The sequence below is a fragment of the Protopterus annectens genome, chromosome 12.part0 (genome assembly GCF_019279795.1).
Source record: "Protopterus annectens isolate FY-2018-M chromosome 12.part0, PAN1.0, whole genome shotgun sequence".
NCBI lineage: Eukaryota > Metazoa > Chordata > Ceratodontiformes > Protopteridae > Protopterus > Protopterus annectens.
This window is the reverse complement of record NC_056746.1, coordinates 142,987,521-143,011,099: the sequence shown is the minus strand read 5'-3', so window position 1 is coordinate 143,011,099 and position 23,579 is coordinate 142,987,521. Positions and strand designations below refer to the sequence as shown.

The following is a 23,579-nucleotide window of genomic DNA, read 5'->3' as shown; positions in this document are numbered from 1 at the left end:
CTTGCAACCATTCTGTTGATTAATAATAATAATAATAATTCTTTTGGTCCTCTGCATACCTCTCAACCTCTGTGTGTGCAAAATCTGGACAGAAACAAAAATAAGGGGGGACAAAGGCTCAAAAATAGGAACACATTTTAAATATTTCCCTTATAAATTTGGAAAGTTGATAAAACAACATGTTTTGCATTAGTATGATTTTTCCAAAGGATATTTAGTCTGAAACTCAAATGTCTGTCATTATTTAGTGACTTCAGTTCTCAGTGATTTTTCTAGAAAACCACAACTTTTATGAGGAACAGACTAAAAGTTGTTTGTTTTTTTGGCTTTTTCATGGTTAGGGGTTGCCACAGCAGAATTCCGGTCCGCTAATGATTGGCAGTAGATTTTTTATAGTGCAGAGTTACCAGCCCGATGCCCAACCTTCAACGAAGGCACGCCCATTCAAGTATGTCTTTCGAATGCCACTCGACCTCTGGGAGGACATGCAGACTCCACACAGAAGGCACTCCAGCCGAGAATCGAACAGGAGAACCTCTTGCTGTGAGGCAACAACACTACCGCTGCACCACAGCAGTACGAGGCAAAAAAATCTGGACAATCTGCAGAAATCTGGACAGTTAAGAGGTATGGTCCTCTGCAACATGGGATAAATCTTAAACCACGTAACTGCTTTTTTTTATTTGATGAAACATTAGTGAGAGGTTTTTTTTAACAGAGTTTTCATCCAGTATTTGGCACAGATAATTTTAAACCATAACAGCTGTGCCTGTAACCCTCAACCTCTTAACAGCAAAATTCTAGAGTTATACGGCTGTGCCTGAATTTGTAGATTCAGGTGGCACTCTGGTGAAATGGTTAAATACACAGTGATGATTTACTCGCTTTGGCACAGGCTGTTTTATAAAATGTCTCATGCTGTAAACATCCTTCCATGGATCTTAACATATACAATCAGCCATTATGAATATATATTGCTTATCTCAGAAGTAGGAAGAGCAGGTCTCTATTAGTCAACCTGGGTAAGAAACATTGCCATGCAGTTACAGCAGTATGCTTGCCTATGCAGATGCCTGTTGCACACAACATATTTGCATGCATATTTGAAATATACCTTCCTATTGCATCACGTTCCCTTCATGGCACATAGCAGGTTTTTACTTCATGATTAAGGAGGCATGGCTGTGCGATTGACAACATACTCTATATTATAACAGCTGCATTGAATGCATACCTGTGTATCTTGTAACTGTGATGATAAACTAGCGACATCCTTGGAAAGTTTGATGTTCTTAGTTTCTGCTTCGTTGAGCAGGGCAGTAACATTGTCAAGTTCAGTCTAGGAAATAAAGAAAAAATTAACCATTTTTCAGCAAAACTAAAACTTGAATTAATAACTTCCTAAACTTAAAAAAAATCTGAGATGGTCTACTGTTTACAAACATTTAACTCAGAATCTTAAAAAAGAAGTTTGCGCTGAATGCCACTGCTTGAGAGTAAGCGATCAGTCTTCATTTATCAGTACGACTGTCACTGCAGGTATCTAAAACTGTCCCAGGCTACAGCTTTCCCTCAACTGCTCTGCACTGTAGCTTCTTCTCCAGAACTCTTTTGTTACTGACCATGTTGGTATTACTCTAAAACAGCTACACTAAAAGTGATTTTTCCAAAAATGAGTTTCCAGTATTGGATTCCTTTAACTGTGTTCAGTTTCTGATTTGGTTTTGGCATTAAGTAACCCACTTACTTGTTCAAACAAACCACTGTGTCATTCATTCATCTCCACCACATACAACAAGAAGGGTGCGTTTTCATTTAGATGCTTTAATACATAGAAACACATCAGAATGGATAGCAGCATCATTAAATACGAACAAACTTGTTAACAGACAAAGCTTACATACATACATGTTCACATCTCAACAGCTAACTACAAAATGGCAGTCAGGCTCACACGTGCTAAGTATTTATACACTTGTGCAAGCCCATGGAAAGCTTCTTAAAGGTACATACACATACAAATTGATCTACAGGCTGTTTTGACTTTTTATTAGTTTTCTTACTTTATATCCTCCTTACACCTTGGCATTCCTTTGCCATGCCAATAGCACAGTTTCTATTTTTTGCTGTTTAAAAATGTTGTCAATATATTTGTTGCTTCATTTGCTAAATGTGTTGCCTATTGGCTGTCATAACTTTCCTTTCAGTTGTTCCTGAGTTGCTACTTTTTTATTTTGACTTGTTGATTAGGACTTGTTTATAGCCAAAACTGTTACAGGATTTATCACTTTTCTGGAAAAGCAACCGAAACCAAGGAATTTAAAAAAATGATTGAAGTATTGTCATAAAATTCCTCCTTAATACCGGCACACCTTATATGTCATCTGCCTTTGGGCAGAACATCTAACTCAGCATTGGTAGCCTCAGCTCTAAACATTGACATGAGTGTTGCAGACCCTAAAGACTCTAATCTATGTTCCACCCTCAGAATCTGCACTTGTGTTGATCTCAGTAGGATACCTGATTCTACCTGCCCCTTCATCCACTCAGCCTTTTCTGCAGAAGCCCAGAAAGTCCTAAAGACACTTATGGAATTCAATGTATGTGCCAGGAGCTAGTCTTACTTCTTCCTCATTGGAATCCTTCCCTCCACGGAAAAGCATGAAGCACCTCGGCTCCCTGTTGGAATCTCCCACTCCAGACCCATGGCACAGATTCCCCACTATCCTAATTACATAACACCAAACCCAGGGAGACTCTTGAAATGGTTAGACAATGCTGAGGGTGGTGCAGGGACTCGAAGACATCTCCAGAAAGGATGCTATAGGAGGCGGTTTCAGTTACCTCTTCCTACTGGGTGCTCCTCTCTCCACTAACAAAATGGTGGTTGTTGTAGTCAGGGGAGCATGGAAAGAGCTTATGGTGATGGTACCTATTCTGAGGATGCCAGATAAGATCTCCAGTGTCCTAAGGATTATAACTGCTTGGTACAGACTCTTGTGTAGATTAGTATGTCATTCAGGTAGCCTAAAATAGTTTCATAGTTCACAGATCCCTGCCATCCATCCCCCAGATAAAGAGTCCAGGTCAATGAGCAGGTTTGGGAAGTTCTCTTACACATCCTTCATCTTTACCTTGAAGGTGATGAACTGTATGTCTCTCATGTTTTGCTTCCAATAAGAGCTTGCTGATGAGATGTCCATGTTACTGGAAGAGTTACAGTATGGAAAGCTTAAGACCCAAAAGACCCAATTATGTTTGTAGAAAACAACTATGTCTTCAGTAGCTAATCTCACTAAACACTTGGCTCATAATTCTATAGATGGTCAGCTGAAGCAACAGGTTCTCACCGTGTGCATGGCTCATAATTCCATGAATGGAGAAACTACAGGAGGAGGTTCTGACCATGCATGTGGCTTGTAATTCCATGGATGGTGAAACTAGAGGAACAGGTTCTCACTATGCAAGTCAACCAAGGATGGTACAGCTGAAGGAGTAGGTTCTTACCAAGCAAGTGGCTCATAATTCCATGGATGGTGCAGCTGAAGGAGCAGGTTCTAACTGTGTATGTGGCTCATAATTCTAGAATGGTGCAGCTGAAGGAGCAGGTTCTAACTGTGTATGTGGCTCATAATTCCATGGATGGTGCAGATGAAGGAGCAGGTTCTAACTGTGTATGTGGCTCATAATTCCATGAATGGTGCAGCTGAAGGAGCAGGTTCTAACTGTGTATGTGGCTCATAATTCATGGATGGTGCAGCTGAAGGAGCAGGTTCTAACTGTGTATGTGGCTCATAATTCCATGGATGGTGCAGCTGAAGGAGCAGGTTCTAACTGTGTATGTGGCTCATAATTCCATGGATAGTGCAGCTGAAGGAGCAGGTTCTAACTGTGTATGTGGCTCATAAGTCCATGGATGGTGCAGCTGAAGGAGCAGGTTCTAACTGTGTATATGGCTCATAATTCCATGAATGGTGCAGCTGAAGGAGCAGGTTTTAACTGTGTATGTGGCTCATAATTCTAGAATGGTACAGCTGAAGGAGCAGGTTCTAACTGTGTATGTGGCTCATAATTCTAGAATGGTACAGCTGAAGGAGCAGGTTCTAACTGTGTATGTGGCTCATAATTCTAGAATGGCGCAGCTGAAGGAGCAGGTTCTAACTGTGTATGTGGCTCATAATTCTATGGATGGTGCAGCTGAAGGAGCAGGTTCTAACTGTGCATGTGGCTCATAATTCTAGAATGGTACAGCTGAAGGAGCAGGTTCTAACTGTGTATGTGGCTCATAATTCTAGAATGGTGCAGCTGGAGAAGTAGATGAGTGCATAGCTGTTTACTATCATGGTTGAGCGTGCCTAACTGATTTTGCTGAGGATGTTAAGGTGTCATTTTTTAACAAACCCCTTGAAGCATCCACCTTATTTGGTCTTGTGGCTAAAGAAAATCTGAAGAATATGCAAAGGAGGACAAGACCCTCATTCCTGCTGGCATGAGATTTCAGACTCCAAAATGCCTCTTCTCTAGAATGAAGAAGAGTCCAGCCCAATTGTAGTACCATTTGGCCAGCAGCAACAAGGCACTCAGATATCAGGCAGGAACTAATGAAGTGAAGATAATTTCCTCACTAAGTAGCAAAACCAGGGGAACCAATGTTTCCCCTCTAACCAAAAGTTTAGAAAAATGCATCCACTCCCAGCTCCTCACCCACCTCCAACCTCCTCTCCCCCACACAACATGGGTTTAGGCCTAAACACCGTACCAGCACAGCCCTACTGTCTTTTACAAAGATTATACAAGATCTAATAAACAGTAGTCAATTGGTCTCATCCATATTCCTGGACATGTCAAAAGCCTTCGACACCATCTCCCACCAAATCCTACTTAAATAAACTTTCATCCCTTAGCCTCCAACACATCTGCTCTTTCCTGGTTCCATAGTTATCTCTCTAACTGACAGCAAGCCACCAAATGGGACAACACCCTGTCCCCCTTCTACCCATAACTGTTGGTGTACCCCAAGGATCCATACTAGGCCCCCTTCTCTTTACTATTTTTGCCAACAACCTCAGCTCTGCAACCCAACTAGCCTCCATTATCCAGTATGCTGATTACTCTACAGTAATCTGCACAGCCCCACCCCTCAAGAACTACAAAAAAATGCAGAAATCCTTCCAAGATATAGAAAACTACCTCAATAACCACCACCTCATACTAAACCCAAACAAAACCAAGTTAATTATTTTTAATTATAACAAAGCCAAAACACGTCTAACCCCAATTTCAATTCTTTCCTCAAATGGAGCCAAAATGCTACCCACTAACCAAACCAAACTTCTAGGTGTCACAATTGATGAAAATCTACGGTTCGATTCCCACATATCCCTCTCCATCAAAAAAGTCCACTCCAAACTAGGCACCCTACATAGAATTAAATCTTTCCTTAAAGAAAGTGCCAGATTAGCCACTGCTCACACACAACTACTCTCCACCCTCCTCTATGGCTCCCAGGTATTTACAAACATTCGTAAATAAGACCTAAATAGACTGGAATTATGCTACAATAAAATTGCCAAATTTGCCACAGGCCATCCCTATAGAACCCACCACTGCTCAGTACTCTCACAACTAAAAGGGTTAGAACTCCCAAACCTACTAACACTAAATCAATTGTCCGTAGCCCACAAAATACTTTACAAACCAAATGACTGCCCTGCTCTTGCCAACCTAATCCAACCCAACAGTAATCCTAGGGCACTAAGATCCTCAAATAAATTTAAACTAAAGATTACTCAACCTCACAACATGCAAGGCTCCGCCCTCTACTCTTATAAAATTGCCAAACTCTGGAGCGCCCTTCCCCAACCTATAGCTACAAACCCCAACACTCGTGATTTCAAACACCTCCTTAAGTAACATCTGGCTCTGCTCCTGCCTTACTCCAGGGTTGAACACCTACTTTTCTCCCTTGCTTTCACCCTAAACTAGCTCTTTCTCACAGCTACAGTTATTTACTGCAGTAAGCTAACGTGGTTCAGTAATCAAGTTCACATAGCAAAATAAACACTGACACTGCTTGGTCATAACAGCTAGGGAGAATTTTTTGCCATCTTGTCAAACTGTCTCACTGTTTCTAACTATTACATCCTGCTATTTCATGCTATTTAACTGCATCACTGGCAGGTCCAATTTTGTTAATTTTTTGTAATTATTGTTATGTACTTAATCACATTTCTGTTTGCATCTTGCTTCTCTCTGCTTTGTATAATGTTAACCTAATTAATTTGTGCTCAACTTGATTGTTCAAATCAGTTTACTTGTATGTATGGAGCTTTTCTTCCTGGGCCTCCGCTGAAAAAGAGCATCTGGCCCAGTCGGACATCTCCCGGTAAACAAATGAAATAAATAAATAAATAAACTCTATCAGATTGCAATGCAATGGCCAAAAGATAAAGAAGATGGTCATCAGACACCCTTCATAAGGGATGCCAACAAAAACCAGCTCACCAATCCACAGGACATCAATGGCAGATGGAAAGATTACTTCTAGTATCTTCTGAATGAAGGAAACCCACAGAAACTGTAGTGCCCCAGATACAGCCTATAATGTAGGAAGAAAGGGTGCCCATCCTGGAACAAGCATCTGAATGAAGGAAACCCCACAGAAACTGTAGCGCCTCAGATGCAGCCTATAATGAAGGAAGAAAGGGTGCCCATCCTGGAACAAGCATCTTCTGGATGAAGGAAACCCCACAGAAACTGTAGTGCCCTAGATACAGCCTATAATGAAGGAAGAAAAGGCGCCCATCTTGGAACAATTAAAAACAGCACTAAGGAAAATAAAGTCAGGGAAAGCAGCAGGCTCAGATGAGATCATGGCAGATACAGTCAAGATGTTGGATGAGTTAGGGGAGAAATGGCTCCAGAGGGTACTCATAGCAGTATGGAGAGAAAGGAGTATCCTAGATGACTGGAGAACAGGCATTCCAGTGCCAGTGTATACGAGCAAAGGGGACATTCACAACTGTGGTAAGTATAGAGGTATCAAAGTCCTGTCACACTGCATGGTATGGAAAGTTCTGGAGAGGGAAACTGACAAACAGAAAGTAAGATGGGAGATGAGCAGTTTTGATTCAGATCAGGATGTAGCCCAACTGACCCAAAGTTTGCAGTGAGACAGGTAGCTGAAAACAAGGAGATGATGAAAGAGTCCAACTGGGCATTCCTAGACTTGGAGAAAGTGTATGACAAGGTCCCAAGAAAGCTGATTTGGGCAGTTCTGCAATGGTTCAAAATCCCAGAAACATTGGTAGAATTAGTGCAGACTAGCTACAGGGACCCAGTGACACAAGTAAGAACAGGGTTTCCCAGTGGGAGTGGGTGTGCATCAGGGTTCAGCTCTGAGTCCACTGCTGTTCATACTAGTGATGGACTACACTGGCAAACAAGTCAGAGGGGACAGATCAACAAAGCTGATGTATGCAGATGATGTGGCATTACAGACAGACTCTGAACAAGAACGTCAGCAAATGATAGGGGAATGGAATACAAAAATGAAGGCACATAGGATGAAACTGAGTACAGATGAGACAGTTGTAATTGCAGAAAAAAGGGGAAATCAGAAGAAGATGAGAACTGAGATAGAAGCGAAAATAGTGGAGCAGGTTAACAGCTTCATATAACTGGGAGGGGTGGCTGAGGAGAAAGGAAGCCTAAATGAAGGGGTCAGAGCTAGAATCCGAAGGGCTTCAGTCAACTGGCACAGAGTGTCAAAGAAGCTTAAAGGTAAGGTGTACAAAAGAGCGGTGCAACCAGTACTACTGTATGGTACAGAAACATGGGCAGTAAAGGCACAGCAGATGAGGAAGCTACAGGTGTTGGAGATAAAGTGTCTGAGACAGCTGACAGGATGCCCACTGTGGAACAGATGAAGGAATGAGTACTTCAGAGAAGCCCAGGTGGCTCCAATTGGAGAGAAAGTCAAAGAGAACAGGTTACAGTGCTTCAAACATGTGCAGGAAAGCAGAATACAATCCAGTGAAGAAGATTTGAGATAGGCAGGAAGATGGCAAGAGGAAATTAAGATGTCTAGCAAAGAGGTGGATAGACTGTGTGAGAGAAGACCTGCAACAGTCAGGCATGACTGCTGAAATAGGCAGAAAAAGTGGCACTGAACTGAAAGAGATGGTAACAGTTGATACAACATTTTGACCCCATTTAGAATATGGGAAAAAGGGGGCTGATAGTGAAGATGATTCTTTGCAGTGCTGTGGTCTGCCTTTATAACTAACCCCAGTTCCTAAAGAACTGCAATTCATTCAGCCTAACAGAAGAGCTAATGTTATTATCATATTATGGTAATGAAGGTATCTGTTAGTTGGAGCTCCCTTTGGCAGAAGCTTGGCAGTACCACTATGTGGGAATGTGGAAATGTGTGACTGTGGCAGCCTGCATCATGGGGAACTCTCTTGCCTGTACATTTTTTTCCTAAAACAAAACAGAGGTTGTCTTTCTGTTTTTAGTGTGGCACAGACCTGCTGCTCAACTCTGTATGCTGAGAAATATATCAGCAAGAATATATGTAATTTATTCAAACTGTTCAACGTTCGAATGGTATGAAACAGATTAAAACCATTCGAATCACAAGGATTCGAATGCACATAACTTTGAACACACAGATTCAAAGAAAACCAAGATATATTTTTTACCTCCTCGTGCTAATTATATAAACCAACTCAGAGATCCCACTGCAGTGACGAAAAGGCAAATTCCAGGATCCTCACTGTAATGTGATCCCACGTACCTAAGCAGCTGCAATGTTCAAAACATTCATTTTCAAACACGGCAGCCAATAATTCAAGCTCTCAAACTCTTGAAAGTTTGACTTCTTGAATGGAACCAATCAGTAGGAAAGGGGGAATTGCTGCTTTGACATTTATAACACCTGCTGGTTGTATACAGCTAGAGTCCATAGGTTTCTCCTTTTGGACTATCTAGAATGCAGAGAGTGTTATGTTTCTGAATTGTACATGATTGGAGAGGGAGGGTTGCTTGTATGTGTACCCTGTACATGAAATACTATGAGATAAGACTGTGTACAATGTCTATCTTAAGAGGGATGTTTGTGAATTGTGCAAGGCCTTGGCATTCCAAGTGGCATACGAGTCCCACGCCACTGATGCACGATGTTTATGAATGGCATGCATGGATGAAAACATAAAAGCATCTTGATCCAACATCTAACAGACATCTTTTAGTAACTTAAGCAAGCATATGGCGTTAATCATCTGAATGTTGAAAATAACTTGTTGTTGCAACTTAAATAATTCACATGTACATACCTAAAAGCAATAGATCTAAGCACCACACAGCCATACCTTTTCTTTTCTTTAAAACTGCAAATATAATTTGAAGGAAAAATGAAAGATAAAAACAAAGTTTGTCAAAGGCAGAAAACAAAATTAAAGCAAAAACTGCAAGAAACTCCTAACTGCTAATTCCAGAACTATTTAGAGAAATACAGTATTCAATTTTACAGAAAAAAAAGAAAAGGAAAAACAGAGAATGTATAACTTTTAACTTTCTTTCTGTATAGATGTTTAGTGTGGTACCAGTAAAATGTTTGTTTGTTTGTTTGTTTGTTACTGACTGTTGCTGAGTCATACCATTGCTGAGGTCTTGATTAGAAATGCAGAGTGATAACTCCTAAAACAGGGCAGTAATCTGCTGGGGTGATGGTACTTCGGTAGTCATGTGATCCTTAGTGCCACAAGGTTGATATGCTCTCCATTATTATAAGGCTTGTTCCCATGCCAGTTTTACTATTCCCTAACTCATCTAAATGCAAGTCAGTCATATAGCTCACATCTGCTTTTGTGGGAGTACATATCAGAGAATAGTAATCACTTTGGTGGCATAAAGGGATAAAGCCCTGGCTATGGCCCAGCCGACCTGGGTTTGATTAGCAACTCAGGTGATTGATGGAGGGGAAAGAAGAGATGGGCATTTCTGTTCTGGGTGGGGAGAGGTGGTCCTGTGGGTGTCCCCTTTGATGATCTGTGGAGTGGGCCAGAGATATCACAATGGATGGTGTAGTCTGGGGGGGTGAAATGGTGGGGGTACAGCTGAGCCAGTACGGAGGCATGGAGAAATGCTGCATGCCCCCATTGCATACCTCTTCCTTAGACACACCACTGTGACTACAGCTGGGGGGAAAAACAGCATGTGTGAAAAAATGGAACCCCACTCTTGGCAAAAGATGGCAGTGAGACCTCCTTTTATGTCCTAAGATCCTCGACCAGTCCCACCTCATTGGGTAAGTCAGGAAAGTACATGAAGGAGCTAGTAGACCTGCAGACGACTGGGGCACTGGGGTAGCATTCTGCAGATTGACAAAGGGGAGAAAAAGTAGTACAAAAAAAAAAAAAAAATCATAAATATTATGAAGAGCCTGGGCTGTTATGTTTCCTACATTAAACAGGCATGTCATGTTTTTTTCTTAATCTTTGCACACAAAGGTGGAGAGTTGTATGATCATTCCCCAAAATTATATAAATAACAAGGAGAAACTATGTGTAAGTGTATATAATTTTTCAGAACTGTGATAAATCTGTCTAATGGATGTTGACATCTACCTGTAACCTGTAGCTCTTCTCTGCGAGCTCATTTCTGACACGCTCTCCTTCTGTGTATTTTGACTGTAGGTCTTGAAGTTGTGTTTCCACTTTCTTCTTTTTATATTCCAGGTCTTGCTTTGCTTGAGCTAGTGACCTGACATCGGCAACGAGATCTGCATTATCCTTCTCCAGACCCTGTTTAGCCTTCTCTAAATTTGATTTCACCTGTGGAGAAGCAAGAGGGGAGTAGAGTGAATATACAAACATACGTCTGCTTGTAACATAGGGAAGATAAACAATAAATGCAAAATAAATTTTATTACTGCAAAAACCTTAAAATGTCTCCAATATAAAAAAATAGACATGACAAACATTTTATATTATAAAAATATTTAGGACATAAAAAGATATATTGGAAAATACTTTACAATCATTCAATTGCATACTCATGGAACAAACAAACTTCCATTGTCCCTTCACTCTACTACCAAAAGTGGCAAATTCAAAAAGCAACTAAAAATTCATTTCCAACATTCATGGATGTGTACTTGTCAGGAAATTACCTAATGAATTTTTTTCTTCTCTCAATTAACATATCTGCCTGGTATCTACCTAAACTGTCTACATATATTACTCTCTCTGCAGTTAGTACCTATGCTATTAAATATATCTTTGTTGTACTATGCCATAATGTTACTCTGATTTTTTTTTTATTTTATTTTAGGCATTGCTACATTCCTTGTAAATAACTTAATGCTGACCAAATTTCTCAAACATATTGATACTGAATTCTCAAAATACCGTTCTTTTGCCTAGTAAATATTCCTGTTGTATATTTTTCTCTGTTTTTGTCCTGTTAAGTATCTTACAACTTGAATTGTTATTTTTTTTTTCTTATTTTTGAATTACTTTCCTGGAGCTTTTCTCCTCGGGTCTCTGCTGAAAAAGGGCTCTCTGGGCCCAGTCGGACTAACCCGCTTAACAAATGTAAAAATAAAATATATGAACGAAACTGACATGTGAATGTTAAGTAGGAGTGTGTGTGTCATTAATGAAGGTGTGTAATTACTCCATGGAAACAGTGAGAATAAAGGCTTCTGGTGTACTCCAAAGTACATGTAATAAACTTCAAAGAAATGTGACTGCATGTTGTAGAGAATGTATAGCTAACAGTGCTCCCCAGTTGGATAGCTTGTACGGATTACGTGGGTTATGAAACATAATCCATCACTAAATTCCTACATTTTTGTACTTTCATGCAAGTCCTTTTATCCCTTTTTCATCCTTCCTTATCTCATCTTGCCACCCCCTTACTTACTGCTTCTCATTCATCCTACTTCCCTCTTTTCTTTGCGCCTCCCTCACACTTCTCCTTTCTACTCCTCTTACAATTGCATGCCTTTCTCACCTTTTTGGTCTTCCCATTGTATCACTTTCTTGCAACTATCATTACTTGCCTCTTCCAATGTCTTCATACCTTTCTATATAATCATATGCTGCTATCCCTATAGCCATATCAGTCATTATGGCTACATCTTATCCATAAAGCTCTACTAAGTATAATTCCATTTTTCCATCCATATTTTGACATTGTTAACTGCATCTTGAACTAAATGTTGTAGCACATACTTACATCTGTAAAATATTATACCTATTTTTTTAGCATATCCTTGTATCTGTAAATATGTTTTGTTCATTTCTTATGTGGTCCATTAAGAACAATGCACTACCCCGGTAAACAAATATAAATAAATAAAGTCATTGCATCCATTCATTGATCCATCCATTTTCTAAGCCAGTTTGTCTGGTTATGGTCACCTTGGTACCAAGCTGATTAAGGTAGATAACATTTTAGTATCTCTAGCTGCAGCTTCCTGCTCATCCTGTGGGATCCCAGGCAAGTTGATATATACATATATATATATATATATATATATATATATATATATATATATATATATATATATATATATATACTTTATTTTGTCCTGGGTCTGCCTAGGGGCCTCCTTTTAGTGGACCCTGCCTGATACCTCTCTTTCACCTATGCCCAGGGGACATCCTCAGTAGGTACCTCAGAAGATTCCTGTCAACCCATAAAATTACTGATGATCCTCACAGACTGATAAACCTCTCATTCTGTATAGTAAAGTAACCTGGATATCTTTTAAAGGGCCTTCATTTCTGACACCTGTATCTATATTTTCATCCTTCTGTTAGTTATCCAAAAGCCCATGACCAGTACTGAGACTAGGGATAGAAAGTGAATGGTAAAAATTGTGAGATATGTCCTTCTCACTTCACTACTATAGTCACAGTACCTGTAGTACTGCTACTGGTGTACCCATCCAAGGAATAGTCTTCTAATCCCTGCTGCTGTTACTTGTGACAAGAGACGCCAGGATATCTAACATACTTTAGTTGACAAGCTGCCCTTCTCTCAACTGCAAAGACCAATCCAATTCCTTTTGGAACAGAACTATGGCCACTGGACTAGAGGGACTGGTTGGTATTCCATCCTTATCAGCCCACATTTGTGCATGTTAGTGATCACAACCACTTGAAGCTAGGAGAAGATCAATAGCCACAAACAAAATAAACACAGTACTCACATCCTCAGACCATATACTCTCCAGACATCAGCTTCTCCTTCATATTCTGTCCATGAAAGTACTGATCAGGAAAGCGATACAACACACCTTTGGCAGACTATTATACTCACCTTGAATGTATTTATCTTAACATTAACAACTTGGATACAACTTTTGCTCCACAAATACAGGGACAGATTAGCAGCTCACCAAGATACTCTTTGGTGTTAACCTTCATTTGTGGGTCTAAGTGACCTTGCACTCACAAGACAGGAGGCATAGTGGGTCCCTGCAATGATGTGGGTAGCTCAAGCCCCCATTCAAGGGGTGGGCTTAGGACCATAAAATAACACCCTCAGTTACTGGGATGTTGCCAAGGATTCAAGTAAACCTCTTGGTTGCTTGTGTGATGCCTCCTCTGGCTGCACCTCATCCCTATGGTAATGGGATATAAATCCTCTCAGAAGAATGAATGGACTGAGTCGGATTAGGGGTGTCTAGTTAGCAGCACAGGGACAAAATAACATAGAAAAAGAAAACTAATGGCTTCCCTTACCACTGGTATTCTGCAGCATATTTTAGGCCAGAAAATGAGCTTATAAAGAATTGCCATCTCATCTGTTAATCGATTAGGTTTGTCCGGACATCCTATCCAGAAATTAAGATAAATGGGTTGTGATATTAGGAGCTTTATTTTGTCCAGGTTTGGATGAAGAACTCTAAAAGAAATTTAAAAAATATGTAGTGGTATTTATTAGTAGTAATATAAGAAGTCTGAATTAAATTGTTGTTATAAGCAATACAACCACTTTGTGTATTAATGAAGCTCATATCTGGATGTAGATATATATGTGTATATATGTTTTTTATTTTTTTGTAACTCATTTTTTATATTTGAGAGTCATACATGAATACGTATTGGTTTATCAGTATGCAGTTTCTAACTTATCTTAGCAACTTTCATGAGGGCTGAATGGCTCTTCAAATCACATGTGGTATATATGTCTTAATGACATTGGATCACGTTAGTATATGGATGAATTAGTGGGTCAGTTTAATGCACTGAAGAGGGTGTAAGAATAGACCCTGAAACTGGTTTGTGTTTGTTTTTCTCTGACTAGAAAGCTTTGACACTATTTACTTTCCAAAGTGAAACTGAACAGTTGACTGATATTTGCTTAATAGTTTTTGGACTCTACAATTGGTCTGGTTTGTTCTACAGTACTAATCTATCAGGTTAGCTTCTCTGTTCTTGGATTGTATGTGCATGTAAAACTTACAAGAAATTACTGGTGTCTTACATAGTGACCTAGGTATTTAAACTAATTAGATATCAAGGGGTGAATTCAGCTGCCCATCTGTACCAGCAGCAGTGACCAGGATGGGGTATTATAATGACAGGGAATTTAGAAATGTGCCTACAACAGAGAAAAGAAAATTAAGAGTGTCTTCGTTAAAAATGTATATTTTCCATTCAAGATCTGCATTATTACTTATACAGACTATGAAATTGACCAGCTTCATTAGTGACATCCTAAAGTTACCAACAAATTACAGGATCATAGGAGGCTACTAGGCTATCAACCCGGAGGTCATTTCAAGCCTAGCCATTCCATCCCAGTGTAATACCATAGGTACTCTAGTCAATACCCAGAACTGTATTTGTTAATAACTGCTCATGTCCAGGAGGGTTGTGGGCACTATCCCTGGTAAAAATTTATGATTCCCCATCTACTCGTCCAGGTTCCTTTTGAAAAGTATCACAGAGGTGCTCTGCGTCTCATGAATTGGCAGCCTGTTCCAAAGACAGAGTAGTTAGTGGGAGACAAATCTGTCTCTCCAGCATGTCTTATTCAAGTCACAGGCCATATTTAGGTTCCTGAAGCAGGTAGCTCTAGTTCCATTTGATTTATGGATGTACAGCAAATTCATTAGGTTTGGGTTGGAGATTGCTCTGTAAGCCAGGCATAAATCTCCCCTAAGAAGTCCATACAATACTGAGTATAGTGACAGGGACTTTAGCTGGTCTGTGTAAGGCACATGTTGAGGTCCCTTGATCGTCTTTGTTAGAAACCTCTGAGTTCTTTCCAATTCCTGCAGGTGCTTTGTATGGTACATGCTGAAAGGGGCATTATACTCAATTATGGGCCTGATTAGTGATGAGTATAGAGGGGTTATAACATCCTTCACTCTAGAGACGATGCCTTTGTTAATCAAGTGTGCTATGTAGAAACCTTTCCTTACTACAGTAGATACATGGTGGTCAAAGTTAAGGTCTCAGTCTACTTGTTATCCCACATGTCTTACCACTTCGTAGGTACATAGAGTATTGTTAATCTGATAGTGTGAAGGGACATTGTTTTTACTGAAGGGAATGACGATGCATTTCTTTGCATTCAGTCTGAGACCGTGACTAAGACACCAGTCATTGGTCAGCGTAAGACCCTCCTGAAGTATACTGACGTCATTTGGGGATTCAATAATTGCACCCAGTTTGTAGTCGTCTGCAAACATGGTCAGCCACAGCCTTACTTTTGGCCTGAACATCTGAGAAATATATACCAAACAGTAGGGGGCCCAGCATTGACCCTTGTGGCACCCGCTGGTAACAGGTCTGCTGGATAATGTGGAGACACCCACTTTGATAGCGTGTAACTGGTTTCTGAGCCACTTGGCAACCCATCTTACAACAAAGGGATTTACATTCAGTTTGCTAAGTTTATCAGTAATGCCTTAGTGTGGGATTGTGTCAAAGGCCTTTGCCAAGTCGAGGTATGCTGTGTGGATAGATTTGCCCTCATCAATGGTGCTGGTCACCTTTTCAAAGAAATCCACCGGATTTAACAGGCAGGATCTGCCCTTGATGAAGTCGAACTGAGTAGGATCCAGGGTTTGGAGGTCACCTATGTCTTTATTTATGAGGTCCATGATTATACGTTCCATGGGTTTACAGATGAGGGTAGTCAGACTTATGGGTCTATAATTCCCTGGGTCTGTTGCTTAGCCACCTTTGTGGAGGGGAGTAATTGTTGCTGTTCTCCATTCCATAGGAGCAAAGCCTGTGGTTAGGCTGTGATTGAAAAGGGTACTTAATGGTGATGCTAATTCATGTTTTAGTTTGTTTAGAAGACAGCATGGATGCTGTCTGGTCCCACAGAGGCTGTGTTTTTTGCCTTAGACAAGGGTTTAATAAGCTGCTCTTTGGATATGTAGGTTGGGGGATGAAGTTGGGAGCAAGGTTTGTGATAATTAGTGATAAGTATAGAAATGAACTGGCACATCACCTATGTGTCATGTTTAATCATAGCCTCACCTCAGGCTTCGTGCCCACAGAGTGGTGCACAGGTACAGTCATCCAACTCCACAAGGGGGGATCCACTTTGGATCCCGGGAACAACCATCCCATCAGTCTGATGAGCCTGATCTGCAAGGCCATGGAATGTATTATCATGGAACTTACAAACAAAGACATTGGCAACCTTCAAACACTGGACTCCACCCAGTTTGGGTTCGTGAAGGGCCGATCTTGCCTCCTGAACCTGATCTACTTCTTTGAATCAGTTTCCAGAGTCGTGGATGAGGGTAAGGTGGTTCACACAGCCTACTTGGACCTTGCTAAGGGTTTCGACACTATCCCCCACTCTGGAATCATAGATAAACTTACTAAGCTGGGCATTAATCCCAATGTCACTCAATGGGTTGCAAACTGGCTTACTGACAGAACACACACTGTAAATGTAGACAACTCCAAATCCAGCTCCAGACAAGTGACAAGTGGTGTACCACAGGGTTCTGTCCTAGGACCACTCTTGTTTGGCATCTACTTCTCGGAAGTGCAGGCCAACACTAAGGGACTCTGACTTGCAAAGTTCACAGATGACTGCAAGCTGGGAGCCATTATTGAATCCCCAAATTATGTGGATATACTACAAAAGAGCCTTACTAAAACAAATGCCTGGTGCCAGAGCCATGGGCTCAAGCTAAATGCCAAAAAATGTATAGTTGTCCCCTTTGGGAAAAACCCACGTACCTTTGGACTACCACAGAGGTGGCAGTACACTAAACACCGAAAGTGAGATAAGAGACCTAGGGACACAGGTGGACAGTGGTCTCACCTTTGATAACCACATAGCCACAACAGTTATAAAATCCTTCTACGTGGCACACTTCATCACTAAGGACTTTTCATCCAGAAAAAAGGAGGTCATTGTCCCTCTGTACTCATTCCTCATTAGTCCCATTATAAAATACAATGCCCTGTTTGGTATGTACCTCACAAGACATCTGCAACAACTAGAAAGGCCGCGGAAATACCTCACAAAAAGAATCACAGGCCTAAAGCAGATGCCTTATGCTGACCATCTAAAGAAACTCCAGCTATACTCTGTCACATATCGCCTACTCAGAAGCAATTTCTGCCTAACATATAAGGCCACGAACAACCCAGAGTTGTTGGACATGCTATGCTTAAAGAAATCCCAATCCCTCTGAGCCACACGCTCCAGGGATCTTAACCTTGTCATCATGATGAATAGAACATGCTGGAGGGATAGGTTCCTGACCCAGAGTCTCCCCATACTTTGGAATGTGCTGCCCATACATGTCAGGCAGAGCACCTCAATCACCCTCTTCAAGAGGAACCTTGATGATTGGATGGGAGATAGGAAATTCACCCCGGGGATCACAGCAGTAGCCCTGCTAGACAGGGGTCCAGGGAAGTAAATATTTGTGGGAAGCAATAGCCAGGGAATCATTACGGCTAGGCTTGTATAGGCCCTAGGGCTGATAGCCTAGTACCTACATATGAACCTATGAACCTGTAAGTTTGGAGGGGATAAGGGAGTGAAATTTTCACCAAATCTTCCCACTAGCAGGTTTGCTATCTCTGTGGGATCAGTGTGTGTGATACTGTTAGTCACTAGTTTGTCACTTGTTGGGTCCTACCTTTTAAACTACATCCATAGCTGTAAAAGGCCTTATGATTATCCTTGGCTGTGATTGCTAAGTTTTTCTCAAAGTTACCCTAGAGGATTTGACATGTTGTCTTATTTGCCTTTTGAGGCTGAGAATGGTGTTTTTCCATTGTCGGGGCCTTGCCTTAGTTTTCTTAGACAGCAACTTTTTGCATTTGTTCTAAAGTTTGTCGATGTTGGATGTTCACCAGGGTGGCTTTTTTCTACCTGGGGCTCAGACTTTGATTCTCTCTGGAACAGCTGAGTCTATACACTTATACAAGTGATTGTACATGGCTTTAGTGTAAGCTTTGGTGTAGTTACCACTTCCAGCTGGGGTGGGACTTGGAATGCATATGTACCTTCCCCTACGAGGGTATAGTTAGCTTTGGTGATGTTTTTTAGTCTGACTTCACCCTTTGTGAATTCTGGTGTTAGTGCCAGTTCAAAGGTAAGTGATTTGTGGACAGATTTAATTAATGTGGGTCTGACAGTTGTGGTGGTGCATCTGTTTGTCACGTTAGTGAGGACCAGATCTAGTATGTTTGTTCCTCTTGTTGGAGTTTGAACAATTTGTTCCAGGGCATTTGAGTTAACAAAGTCAAGGGACTTTTGTACTAGTGAGTTAGGATTACAGTAGGTTTCCCAGTTGATGGTGGGATAATTAAAATCCCATATGACCAGAGTGTTTGACAGTATTTGGATTGACTCCAGTTTGGTCAAGTAGGCCTCGTGTGCATCATGATCCATGGAGGGGGACCTATAACTAGCTATGACTTGAATGGAGGTCTTACCAACAATAATCTGAACATGGAGTAACTCCATAGAGTTGTCCAGCCTAACTAGACTGGAGGTGAATTTATCTGTAATATAGATAGAAACACTGCCTCCTAGGGTTCTCACATGTTCGTTTTGTGGTCTGAAGGTGTGGAAGGCAATGTAGAATTGCAAGCCTGGGGTATTCTCTGAGGCCTTGAACCAGGTTTCTGTGACTGCACAGATATCTACATCCTCGGTCATAAAAGTGCTTCCATGGTGTGTAGTTTTTGGTTTAAGCTCCTAGCAGCATAACCCTTATTTTGTTATGGTTGGCAATTTCATGTACACAATTTTGTTTTTTGAGACCTTGCCTAAAAAAGCCACTATGGGGGAGGCAAGAGACTTTACCAGCAGCCGAAAGCCTAGTGGTGCCAGGTGCAAGCTGCCTCTGGCAAAGCAGCGAGGTTTGTTAATCATGTCATCCCAGGCTGACAGAAACTGGATCCCCTTTGAATGACACCAAAAACTAAGCCAATTATAGAACTGCCCCCAACTAAGCCTTTATAGAACTGCCCCCAGCTGCTGTGTGTTCCTGGCCCAGCATCCTGGCTAATCTCTCCAATCTGAGTACACTGCTCTAGGACACAGAAACTAACAACCTGAAGAACAAGGACCCTGTCCAAACTCCCTTCAGTCTCCACAGTTGAGCAACCTATCCCTGTACTTTCTCAGTAATGGGAGCATGAAACTCTCCAATCTGAGTACACTGCTCTAGGACACAGAAACTAACAACCTGAAGAACAAGGACCCTGTCCAAACTCCCTTCAGCCTCCACAGTTGAGCAACCTATCCCTGTACTTTCTCAGTAAAGGGAGCATGAAACTCTCCAATCTGAGTACACTGCTCTAGGACACAGAAACTAACAACCTGAAAAACAAGGACCCTGTCCAAACTCCCTTCAGCCTCCACAGTTGAGCAACCTATCCCTGTACTTTCTCAGTAAAGGGAGCATGAAACTCTCCACTCTGAGTACACTGCTCTAGGACACAGAAACTAACAACCTGAAGAACAAGGGCCCTGTCCAAACTCACTTCACTCTCCACAGTTGAGCAACCTATCCCTATACTTTCTCAGTAAAGGGAGCATGAAAGTATGGGTCTAAACTATCACGGCCAGTACAGCCTATAACTTATTATTAGATCTAGGTGGTTATAAAGTGCTAGCCAGGAAAACCAGCAGCTTTACTCCCTCCACACTCTGTAACCAGTCTAATCTACTTTTCCACCATTTAAAGACACTTGGAACCACTACTCCTTTTTTTTTTTGCATTAGAAACCTAAAGTCCCTCCTTTTTTACCCTGCTTACAATAAATTAATTTGGGTCACCAGGTGGCAGACTTATCCCTTCCAGGCCTTGAAGCCTTCTCCTGACCTGTACTACACCTTTGCTATATACTGTTTATCCACAGACTTGCTATTAAACTGTAGCCCATAACATCTATTTATTTTTATGGTTAGCTCTCACACACCCTCCAAATAGCTCTATTATCTACTCTTTTAACTTTATTCCAGTAATTAGGGTTACCTACCTAGTGTAATCCCTGCTTCAACTGATTATTCTTTCCAGCTCCTTACCTCTCTTGTCTCTACCCGCTCCGTTCACCCTGTGGGCTCACTCCGCTCCCCTACCCCCAATTCCCACCCACCCCTACTGGTCCTAACCTTATACATCCTCACCACACCCCCTTCCTCTCCAATCCAATCACAACAGTCATCTTGTTAATATTCTACACAAACCTCTCTCTAATCACCCCTAGTATAACTCCTCCCCTTTAAAGAACACCAGTAAGCTTATTAGTCACTATGCAAACATGACCTTTCCAAATCCAACTAAGTCTCCTAATCATTGTCTTTCTCCTACTTTCTCTAACAGCAACCTACCTGCCAACCTCATATGAACAGTCAAAATATTTACAGCTGAACTTCCCTAATGCACAAACAAGTACTATACCTCTAATTAAATCCCTAGAACACATAAATATAACATCTTTACCTAGCTATTTACCTGCTAAATATCACAGACTGACCCGTATCAAATACAACTATCTAAAACCTAAAAAACCTCTTCACCATTACTTTAACCTCCACAATCCCTTAAACAAACTATTACACCTCTCCTTACTAGATGGGGACATTTATCCTAACCCAGGACCGGGGCAAAAAACAAGCACAGAACCACAACTTCATGTTCCCGCTACCCCAAATATCCCATCTAAATCTCCCAACTCACTCTATATAGCTCATCTCAATATTCGCAGCATAAATAATAAAATTGCCCACCTCCATGCTCTCCTGGATGTTCATTCCTTTGATATACTTTGTTTAACAGAAACATGGCTAAAACCCACTACACAAGATGTTGAAATTATTCCATCTGGGTACAACATCTTGAGACAAGACTGCAAAGTAAAAAAAGGTGGGGGCATTGCTATCCTCTATAAAGAAGGGCTACAAATATCTATACTAGATCTTGGTTCCTCCTCTGAAAACAATGCAGAAATCATTAGCACCAAACGTCAACTTAATCCCAGCAAATCCCTAAATATAATATGTATCTACTTGCCCCCTGGTAACAACATCACCACTCTGGAAGTTATCCCTGCTGAACTCTTCACAAAAATTCCCCAGGAGACAATAATTCTTGGAGACTTTAATATAGACTGGAAGGACTGCTCTACTGAATCACCAACCTCCCATATTAACCTTAATGGCTTCTCACAAACAATTAACTCCCCAACCAGAATTAATAAACCCAGTAACAAAGAATCCATCCTAGACTGGATTCTAGTAAGTAATGGCCAACAACTCTATAATGTAGGTACTCTCCCTGATGATGTAAGTAACCATTCTCTCACTTAAATAATCAGGCAAAGGTTGAGCTCACACAACCCAACCATATATAAAACAATAAGAAGCAACAGAAACTTTAACCCCAATAATTTCCAAGCTGAACTAAAAGAATGTGATTGGTCACCTATAAAATACTTCCCACTTGACGAAGCAACAAACTACTTTAACTCAAAATTCTTAACAATCCTTAACCACCATGCACCAAAGCATTCCATCAAAATTAAATCTAAACCCGCCGCATGGCTTACAAAGAAAACCAGGCAGAAAATTCAACAGAGAAATAAAGTTTGGGCACTATGGAGAACAACTAAAAATCCCGTAGACCAACAACAATTCAGGCAAAAAAGAAATGAAACTAAGAAAGCTATACTCGGAGATAAAAAAAAACTTTTACTTCCACCTCCAACAGACCAACCAAAATAATCCACAAAAGTTCTGGGCTAGCATAAACAGACTACTTCAACCAGGCCAATCCACAACACCACCCCTTATAGGATCAGATTCCGACAATCCAAAGCAAACTGCTAATGCTTTCAATACCTTCTTCAATGAGACCATCCAAACACTTGCTAATAAACTAACAGCAGATAACTCTGCCCTTCCAACCAATACTAACTCTCTCCCAACTCTAAACCTGCAACCTGTCCCAACATCTCTCATCTGCAACCTCTTAAGTAAACTAAAACCTACTACCCCCTCAGCTGACCAGCTACCTGTTGAATGCCTGCAAAAGGCAGCCAAAGTCATAGCTTATCCTGTATTATTGCTGATAAATAGAACCATACAAGAAAGCACTATTCCCACCTTCTGGAAAATCTGCTACATTATCCCCCTACACAAGGGAGGAAACTCCAGAGAATATTCTAACTATCGTCCCATAGCTCTACTTTCCCCATTAGCTAAAATAATGGAAAAGTGCATCCACAGACAGTTACTAGACCACCTACCTCAGAACAATTTACTGGCCAAATCTCAACATGGCTTCAGGCCTTTCCACAGTACAACAACTGCACTCCTATCCTTCACTGACAGCATCAATAAAAACTGTAATAACAATCTTCTCTCTTCAGCACTTTTCATCGACCTTTCAAAAGCATTCGACATGGCCAACCACCACTTACTTCTCAATATTCTAAAATCCTTCTCTCTGGACACAAAGACTATAAAATGGTTTCAGTCCTATCTTGATAATAGACAGCAGGCAGTGACATGGGACAACAACCTCTCATCCCATCTCCCAGTTACTCTAGGTGTTCCTCAGGGCTCTATATTGGGCCCCCTCCTTTTCTCAATATTTATCAATGACTTCAACCTAGCTATTCCTTTAACTAACTGTGTACAATACGCAGATGAATCGACAATAATCTTCTCAGCTAAATCTCAATCCCAACTTCAGACTCTAACTCAGACAATGTTCAATAAAACAGAAAATTGGTTTCAACGCTGATAGGAACCCTCCTCTTGAACCCCCAAAAAAACAAACTCCTCCTCCTCCTCACTCCTACCTGTAAATCACTCCCAATGAACTTTTCAGTCTTATCCAATAATGGTACACTCATATCTCCCGATCTAAACAACTAAACTTCTAGGGGTAACCATTGATAACAACCTGAACTTTGAAACTCATATCAACATCCTCTTCTTTCAGCTGTTCCCGTTAGGGGTCGTCACAGCGGATCATCTGTTTTCATTTCTTTCTGTCCTCTGCATCATGCTCTTTCACACCAACTGCCTGCATGTCCTCTCTCACCACA

General features: G+C 41.0%; 1 protein-coding gene across 3 annotated transcripts in view; it reads right to left on the bottom strand.

Annotated features, from left to right (window-relative positions):
* Nucleotides 1–23,579, bottom strand: part of MYH11 (myosin heavy chain 11) — a 547,944-nt gene that overhangs the window by 91,742 nt on the left and 432,623 nt on the right. For all 3 annotated transcript variants that reach the window (XM_044089163.1, XM_044089164.1, XM_044089165.1), the window contains 2 exons: nt 10,632–10,838; nt 1,235–1,339 (listed from right to left, as the gene is read on the bottom strand). In XM_044089163.1, the coding sequence (XP_043945098.1) occupies nt 1,235–1,339; nt 10,632–10,838 (312 nt within the window). The remainder of the gene's footprint in view (nt 1–1,234; nt 1,340–10,631; nt 10,839–23,579) is intronic.